Below are 9614 nucleotides of genomic sequence, written 5' to 3'. Positions count from 1 at the left end.
TACTTTTGTGACTTTCTTCATATGCTATGTACTTCTGAGCTATTATATAGTATAATAGTAATATCTGTGTTACTATTGTATAAAAGTGATTATAATAATAATAATTCTGATTATATGTAAATATATTAAATATATGATGTAATTACTAGATTATATGCTAATAATATAAATCTTACTATTCTTTATGGTATCTCGTTTCTAAATCCTTGATTTAGAATCTCAGGTAGGAGATACCAAAATTCTGTTTTTCCATTTTTTCAGTCCTAAACTTGCCATATATAGATTGTTTATCTGCAATTCAAAAATAATTTCATGAGTAGATTAGACTGTCAGTTTATCTGTGTCTAGTGATTTTATCTAAATTTTTCCTTAATTAATGTTAGAATTGATTTTGATTTTAGAGTACTTGTATCCTTATCACTATAAAGTGTAAATTTCCTTCTCCTAGAAGATTTTGATCTGACTTAGAAAAAGCATAAAAGATAAATTCCACTGAATTATTCAGCATTCTATTAAAATGTTAATGACATTTCATTATAAAATGTATTAAAAATGAAATGTCTTCTTGAAAGTCAGATATTTTGACATAAAATTTGACATTATTAGTTTTTTTTAAGTACAGTTTCCATATAAAAATTATAACGTTGTACCAGTGGCCAAGCAAACTTTCGCGAATTCCTTCATTGTATTAGTTTGCTAAGGTGCCATAGTACTGGGTGGCTTAAACAAAAATTTATTTCCTCACAGTTCTGGTGGCTAAAAGTCTGAGATCGTAGGTTTGTTTCTTCTGCGATCTCTCTCTTGGCTGGTAGATGGTCATCTTCTCCCCATGTTTTTACATGGTTTTCTCTTTGTACTTGTCTGTGTCCAAATTTCCTCTTCTTACAAGGACACAAGTCACACTGGATTAGGGCCCACCCTAATGACCTCATTTTACCTTAATTACCTCTTTAAACACCCTGTCTCCAAATATGGTCACCTTCTGAGGTACTAGGGGTTAGGACCTTGTAATAGTCTGAATGTTTTGTTGTCCCCCCCCCAATTCACATGTTGAAACTTAATGACCAGTGTGATAGTATGAAGTGGGGCTTCTGGGTCATGCTTAGGTCATGAGGATGGAGCTTTCATGAATGGGATTAGTGCTCTTAAAAAAGTGACCCCACAGAGATCCCTCACCCTTTATGTTACATGAGGTAACAGTGAAAAGACACAATCTTCGAACCAGGGAAAGAGCCTTTAGACACTGCATTTGCCAGTACCTTGATCTTGGACTTCCCAGCCTCCAGAACTGTGAGAAATTTCTGTTGTTTATAACTACCCAGTCTCTAGTATTTTGTTATGGCAGCCCAGATAGGCTAAGGCTTCATCATACGAATTTTTGGGGGCACAACTCAGCCCATAACACCCACTAAGCATCATTCCCCAGCTATTAAGTTGAAATAAATTAATACTATAGAGTTAGCCTCTGGTGAGTTTTAGATGTAAATTTGACTCCATCATTATCAATTAATTGTTGAATACTCTGTCGCATGATGCTATACTCAAGTTTAACATAGTATAGTGGGTAAGAGCATTTAGATTGGAATCCTTGCTGTGCTACCAGCTGATGGATGATGTGACTTTTGACAAGTTATTTATCCTTTCTTACTTAGGTCTTTTGCCTCATCTTTATAATGGGAATCATAATACCTACCTTAGTGGACTGTTAGAAGGATTAAATGAGTTGGATATGTCATATAAACTGAGTGCTTAATGTCAGCTACTATTAATTCTTATTGGCAGTCCAAAGGAAGAATGCACTGAATTGTGACTAAAGATTCTAAATAAGCAAAAACAGAGTTGACATTTAAAAAATGTAAAACAGTGCCATTCTTTTCAGTAAATTATTTTTTGGTTTGGAAAATAGTTTTTTTAATAAAAATAATGTAGACATGTATTCATTTATCTTTTTTAGAGGACTTAAATAAATTTTTAAAAAATTGTTTTAATTTCTGATATGACAAATGTTGTAATTTCTAAGATTGTAAAAAGATCATAAGACCAAGAAGTTTGAAAACCACTGATGCAGACTATTATATTTTATCAGTGAGCCATAATCATTCATATTTTCTTCTGTCAAAGAATTTTATACTGTTCCTTCTTTTTTACTGGCAAAATCAGTGCTGCTATGTTTGTCCCTGCATGTGCCCCAGTGTGCATAGATTATGAGTTTGCCTAGGTAGGGGAATATACCTAGAAGTGGAATTGCTGGATAAAAGGGTACACGCAACTTCAATTTTTTACAAGTAAAAGCGAAAATACACAGACTCCAGAAATACTTTAAAAAGTGGAATGAGCAGGACTTGGACAGAGCGATTGGCAGCTCCACCTGCGAGGAACAAAGTATAGCCAGAGGTAGGAGGAAAACAGAGAAAGAGCAGTATCTGAGAACTGTTTTTACGGAATGTAATTTTGGGAAAGGTGCAGTGGGCTCTGGCTGCCTGCCCACATTTTTTTCCCGCAGTACACTTGATGCACTTTGGAGAATTAGTAATGTCAGCAGCCAACTGTGTGCCTTTTTGGAACAGCTGGGAACTTAGGCTCTTTTTGTTGGTTCATCTTTGTAGAGCTTTGCCTTGAAGTCCCCGACACCTAGGGCCTGGACAGCATGGGGTCACCATCTGAAGCCCAGAAGTCTTTGTAGTCCGGAATGAGTGACTATTCAGGTTCGGCGTTCCGTGGACAGGCCTAACTGCAGAGGCTCTACCGGCTGGTGTGTGTTGTGTAGCATGCCATTAAGGTGGGAACCAGTGCACTCCCAGTCGTATTCAGTGCTGTCCACTTTGCCTCCAGTTCCAGGGGCTTCTTCCAGCTCTGTGAGGGAGCTGAAGCAATGTTCGGTGTGACTTCTAAGCCTCGTCCCTCCATCAGGGGCCAAAGTTTCCTGAAGCCGTTAGTTTACTTTCAGTCATCTTTGTATACCCAACATAGAGCCTGAACAGAGTGCATACTCTGCATACTCAAATGTATGAATGAGGGAATGAATTAAGGATTTTTAAATATACTAAGGCCATTTAATTATTTTGAGAACTGCATTTATACAATCTGGTGAAATAAGTTTAAAAGTTTTTTTTTTAATACCGTTTATGATTCAGCTTTTTAAAGTATTAATAATGCAGAATTTTGGCATATATTTAATGCCATGACATTTTCGTAATAAGTTTTTCTCTTTTCTGGTGCCAGGTGTCTGTTCGGGTCTTGGCTTGGTATATTAAACGAGATGCAGTTAATTAGGACTATCAGAAAGTGAGCTTTCTCTAAAATGCAATGAACATGTATTTTTGGGAGAGGCAGCTAAGATCTAATATATGGTAATATGTGAAAATTCACATATATTTATAAATTTATAAAGCTTAATCTCTTATTTAAAGAAAGCAGGTTTCTCATGCATGCTTTTTTATATAGCACGTTAGGGATTTTTTCCAGCCAGTGTTAAAAAACCCTAACGTGTTTCGAATACAGTAATTTCCATATGATGCAGGGTTTCTTCAAGGACACAAGTTTAAAGAAAAAAGGTACACACAAATTATCTCAGAACTCCTTTACTAGCAACCAGCCAGGAATTTACTAGGCATCATTAAAGACAATTTACTGTTTTTTGCTGTATGTTACAAATCTCTGGAAAATACAGCTTAACAAGCATGTGCATTTTGAAATTATGTAAAAACGATGAAAGCTACCATTTGCTGAGCTCTCATCACCTACCTAGGATCAATTAGCTTGTATTAGCTTGGGTCTATGGAGAAGGAATTCCAGGCTCTGAGATACTTTTATAAGTCATAAGGAAGTGCTGGAACCAAAAATGCAACATAAGACCTGTCTGGTTCCAAAGCCTATGCTATTAGCTGGGTGTGATATGCAACTGATGAATCACTAAATCCTACCCCGGAAACTAATACACTATATGTTAACTAAATTGAATTTAAATTAAAAAATTGAAAAACAAGCGTATGCTACTAGCATATGTAAAATAAAAAGAACTGGTGTTTGTGACCAATGTGACAGTCACCTAAATCAACTGCCGTAGGCTTAGATTTATGTCTGGTTTATATTGATTATTAGCCAGGTAAACATTGGTTGAACAGAATCAGTTTGGTCATTTTACTTTTTGAATTTGTCTTTGGATTGGTAAAGGGTCGTTTTGGGGTACAGATTTGAGGTATAACTGACAATAAGTCGCACACATTTTACGTGTACTGTTGGTAAGTTTTGACAAATGCGTACACCCGTGAGATCATCACCCGGGATGGGAAATTTTAAAGGCTTCAAATTAAGATGATTTCAGTTCGGGTTCTCGAAGAACACGTGATCTGGGAAGACTCAGTCTACGGAAATCCATGAGTACCGTGTGAACCTTGATGCCGGACCTGAGATGTAAAGGTCGGCTCTGAGCCCACTACTCGGCAGGCAGAGTCACCTGGCCAGGATCGCTGTTGGGATTAGAGCGTCGCGGCTAACCCGCTCACGCTCGGGAAGCTGGTCTAGCCGGCGGCCCAACTTCCGCCGCTATTTTCCGCATTGTCCAGATCCCACTTGGGAACTCACAGGGGAGGAGTCAAGCTCCACAGTCGCACTCCCATCGAAGGAAGTACGTCAGCGCCGGACTCCAGGAGACCCCGCCTCTCGGGGCTTTCCGGGGCATTTCGGCTCCCGGCGTGCAGTGCGCCCTACCGGGACTCCCAGGAGTTTGTGGACCGGGCTGTCCGGAAGGCGGAAGTGCGGAGGCTTCCGGTCAGCGTGGTTGTGAGCGCGGTCTCTGAGTTTCTCGGTGAGTTCGCCGCTTCTCCGGTCCAGTGGGGTATGGAACGTGGAGCTCGAGCCCGCCGCCCGTAGAGAATCTCGTCTCAAGGCTGGTCCTTCTCTGGGAGAAATTGAGCTCGGCCGAGACGCAGACCTGCTTAAGGGCCGAGGGCCTCCCATAGTCTTGGTGGTGGCCCTCGGGCTTCCCCCCTGCTCTGTGCGAGATGGAGCCCTCCTTCGGTAGTCTCGCTCCGGCCTGGGCCCTCAAGGTTGCTTACCGCACACCTTCTGTCCCTGCCCCTCGAAGTTTTGGGTTGTTGTAGACGGGAGAACCGAGTGAGTTGTGATTGCTGGCGTCCAAAAACTGCTGTTCCATTAGTTATTCATTCAGCAAACGCGCATCACATTGGGGGATCCAACGGTGAACGAGGTCTATTTAGTTAGCCCCTGCCTTCGTGGAGCCCACAGTCCACCGGGGATGACGGAAAATGAATAACTTCAGATTGTAACACCTATTTAAAGAGAAAGAGAAGGATCATATGTGGAGAATAAAAGAAGGGGAGTTGATAGGGGTGAGGGTCAGGGGTACCTAAGTGAAGGAGCAGGCGTTAGGAAGATCATTCCCGGGCATAGGAGCAGCAAATTGGAAAGATGCTAGTGGACGCAGTTGGGACTTAAATTTTTCTTTCTTTTTTTCCAAAATCATGTCTAAATATTTAATTTAACTGCTTGATTGCGTATAATAAATTGCACATGTTTAAAGTGTGTAATGTAAGTTTTAATATATGTACACAAACATCCATCAGCACAGTCAAGATAATGTCATAAATCACTCCCTAAAGCCTTCCTCCCAACCCTTTGTAAAACCTAGAATTCCTTCCTTCCCATTCCCTCATCCCCACACTGCCCTTAGGTTGTCACTGATGGAACTTTTTTCAGATGTAATTCGTACTTGGTGATGGGATAGAGCTTGGAACATGAGGTGAAACAGTTGAAGGAGGCAGGGCTAGGTCACAAATAATCTTGTGGATCATGAATATGAGGTGGGATATCATTAAAGAGTCTCATGAAAGAAGGAAAAGCTCCAAGTTTTTAAAAGCTTACACTACAGGCGCCTGGGTGGCTCTCAGTTGGTTAAGTGTCCAACTCTTGATTTCAGCTCAGGTCATGATCTCAGGGTTGTGAGCATGGAGCCTGTAAAGATTCTCTATCCCTGTCCCTGTGCCCCTCCCCCTGCTGGCACTCTCAGTCTCTCTCTTAAAAATTTTTTTTTTTAAAGCTCATACTAACTGCCTTGTGGAGGATTCAGGTCTGAGGCTAAGGGGTGAAGAGCAGCAAGAGTGGAAATAGACAAGTTTAAAATAGCTAGATTAAATTGAGAGGAGGATAATGACGAAGACAGGTGAGATGTCCTATAGGCATGGAGGAAATCAAGTTTAAAAATATTTATAAAAACACTTTGGGGGTGCCTGGGTGGCTCAGTTAAGTCAGACTCTTGATCTTATCTCACTCAGGTCTTGATCTCAGGGTCCTGAGTTCAAGCCCCATGTGGAGCCTACTTAAAAAGTACCCAAAAAAGCACCCATTTTGTAATTTGGAAGTTGTTGCATAAATATAAGGTGATGATGCTCATTGCATTTGGGGGAAAGTAAATTTCTGCATCTTGTATGGAAACTCCAGGAGCTTTCAGAATTGGCTTGACTTACGGTTTGCCAGTGACCACAGGGAATTTGATTGAGTACTCTTGTTATTTAACGGCTGTATATGCCATGTTGACCCTCACATAATTTGTTCATTATGCCATCATAAATCGTGAACAGAGTAAAGAGTTTTACCTTCCGTTTGTTCATGTTTTGTAGAAATACCTTTTGACCTGGTTTTCCAAGGATTTGCCCTTCTTTTTTAATAGTAAATTTTTGCTTTTGTCTCTGTATTTCTGTTAGCTTTCCAGGTAAAATATGGCTAAAAGCTTACGGAGTAAGTGGAAAAGGAAGATGCGTGCAGAAAAGAGAAAAAAGAATGCCCCAAGAGAACTCAGCAGACTTAAAAGTATTCTTAAAGTAGATAGTGATGTTTTAATGAAAGATGTCCAAGAGATAGCCACCGTGGTGGTACCCAAACATTGTCAAGAGAAAACTCAATGTGTGGTACAAGATGAAAAAGGTGAGTTTATGTGCTTCATTTTAAAAATAATAATTCTGTCAGTTTTCTTTTGTGACTCTTTTTCCCTCTTTGTCCTCCATTCTTTTCTGCGCATGCTTCCCTACAAACCTCCTGACATGCCCGTATAATTTTTTGAAGGCTTATAGTGCTGCTAGAGATCCTATGCTAAGCTATTTTAAAGCCAGTTCATGTGAATAGGCGTGTTTTGGATTATTCAGAGCGTGTCTTTGGTGCTTGTACGATAGCCTGAGTGTCTCAGACCCAGCACAACAGGAGTAGACAAACGTAGACGCGTCCTTGTTGGAAGGGTACGCTGTTCAGTCCGGGACTAGGCCAGATAGGAGATCTTTCTTCATTTTATCCTTTTCTACATCTAGTGCCCATTCAAAGAATCCTTATATGCCATTATATTATTTTCCTGAAAAATCAGAGTTTCCCTGTGTTCAATTTTGACAGACTGTAACAACCTCTGTCTTCATCACGGTCTACAGTCGGAGGCTGTGTATGTTGCTAGTTTCAGCACAGGAAAAGACTCCTGGGTTTTCACATCCTCATAGAACAGTCTGGCAGCAAACTGAAACAAGCGCACATAGTAATCAGGCCCTTAAAATAGAAGTAATTTATGTGGTGTCCAAGGAAGAGAGCAGTGATCCTCAGCCTTCCAATCCGAGAAGTTTTCCCTCTTGCTGATACCCTCTCAAAGGCCAGTTTCTCCATTTGTGTTGTGAATCCTCTCCATTCTCAAGGGCTGTATACTCCTGCATCCTGCTTACCAATCCCTCTTCTCCACTGGGTCGCTCAGACAGCGTAAATGTGTTCTGGAATGCCCCTTCTCAAAGAAGAAGGAAAAAGCCTTCCCTTGATCTCACATTTCTCAGTCTGTCGCTTTATTTCAGCTCTCCCTGGCATTTCACACTTGAGTCTCTGTTTCTTCATATGTACGCTGCCTCCGCCCATTTGCTCTTTTTTTGGTCATTGAGGTAAAAGTCACATTAACATAAAATTAACCATTTAAAGTATACAGTTCAGTAGCATTTGGTACATTGATGATATACTCTGTTTCCAAAACATTTTCATCACCTTAAAAGGGAACTCTTTACACATAAAACAGTTTCTCCCTTCCCGCAGCCCCTGGCAGCCACTGATGTGTTTTCTGTATCTGTGGATTTGCCTATTCTGGATACTTCATATAAATGAAATCCTATAACATGTGACCTTTTGTGTCTGACTTCCTTCACCTACGGTAATGTTTTTGAGGTCCATCCATGTTGGAGCGTGTATCAGTACTTCCTTTTTAGGGCTGAGTAATACTCCAGTTTATGTACGTACCACAGTTTGTTTATCCATCCATTGGTGGATGGGCGTTTGTGTTGCTTTCCCCTTCTGGCTATTGTGAATAGTGCTGCTGTGAACATTTGTGTACGTATTCTTGCTTGAATACATGGTTTCAGTTCTTTTGGGTTTGTACTTACAATGAAATTGGCTGGGTCGTTTGGTAATTCTGTGTATCAGGCACTTGATTTTATATTCTCACCAGCAATGAATGAGGATTCTTCACATCCTTACCATACTTGTTTCTTTCCTTTTTTTTTTTTTTCTTTTGGATTTTTGGATAATTGCCTCATCCTGTTGGGTATGAAGTGGTACTTGTGGTTTTGATTTGGGTTTCCTCAATGCCTAATGCTGTTGAACATGTTTTCATATGCTTGTTGGCCATTTGTATGTCATCTTTACAAAAAGATCTTTTCAAGTCCTTTGGCCATTTTTAAATTGGATTGTTTGTCTTTTTATTGAATTGTAAGAGTTCCTCATACATTCTGGATGCTAGATGCCTGTTCACTTTTGAGTCTTAGATTTAGTCTCTAGTTTTCTCTCCTGTTTTCTGTTTTCTCTTGTTACTCTTTCTGATTTTCATAACTTTATTACCTTTTTCTTATATTGATTTGTTTAGTTTTGCTGTTGTATTTTTAATTTCTAAAAGTTCTTTTTTTCTTCTATTGTTTCTTTATTACAGCCTGAGGTTCTTAATGGATATATCTTCTCTGATCTCATTGAGGGTCTTAATTATAGTTTGAGAAATTTCGATCTCTGTGCACTGTCTATTCTCTTGAGTTCTTCTCCCCCCCCCCCTTCCATTCCTTTATTTTTGTCTTTCTCCTTCATGTTGGAGGCTTTCTCCAATGTCTGGTGATCAATGGTTGTTTATATTTAAAAGTGAAGCACTAAAATGATGAATGGAAGCCTTCCGGGGAGGGGACAAGGTGTGGGGAGGGCTTATCAGGTGTTAGACTTGCAGAATGATTGGGCTGAACCTAGGAGGTTTTGTTGTGGAGGATCTAGATCAGAAACTAGGTCTCTTCTCTTCTCTCATCATCCTCAGAGAGGAATTCTCTCCTCTCCTGCCCACGTCAATGTCTGGCTACCCTCCTTCTTGGAGTATTTCAGGAACTCAATAGGGATAGACCTGGGGGTGAGGGAGTCTCTCCGTTTAGTAATGTACCTGTTTTCAATATGTTGCTCATCTCTGCCCTCAGGTTCACGTTTCCCTTTATTTCATTTCCTTCAACTCCCCATCCAGTCTTAAGCCACAAACCTAGTGGTTACCTTGACCTCTTTTTTCCTTATCTCCCTCCTCTAAACCATTAGCACATCTTTAATATCTCTAAAATACA

At 40.1% G+C, this 9614-nt stretch overlaps 1 protein-coding gene across 1 annotated transcript in view; it reads left to right on the top strand.

Moving 5' to 3' along the window:
- The first annotated feature begins 4653 nt into the window (after window positions 1–4653).
- Window positions 4654–9614, top strand: part of LLPH (LLP homolog, long-term synaptic facilitation factor) — a 7531-nt gene continuing 2570 nt past the window's right edge. Inside the window, exons 1-2 of the mRNA XM_008684253.2 lie at window positions 4654–4807; window positions 6723–6942. Of these exons, the coding sequence (XP_008682475.1) occupies window positions 6738–6942 (205 nt within the window). The 5' untranslated portion in view covers window positions 4654–4807; window positions 6723–6737. The remainder of the gene's footprint in view (window positions 4808–6722; window positions 6943–9614) is intronic.

This window comes from Ursus maritimus, unplaced genomic scaffold, assembly GCF_017311325.1.
Source record: "Ursus maritimus isolate PB19 unplaced genomic scaffold, ASM1731132v1 scaffold_21, whole genome shotgun sequence".
Taxonomy (NCBI): Eukaryota; Metazoa; Chordata; class Mammalia; order Carnivora; family Ursidae; genus Ursus; species Ursus maritimus.
This window is presented reverse-complemented; position numbering and strand designations above follow the sequence as displayed.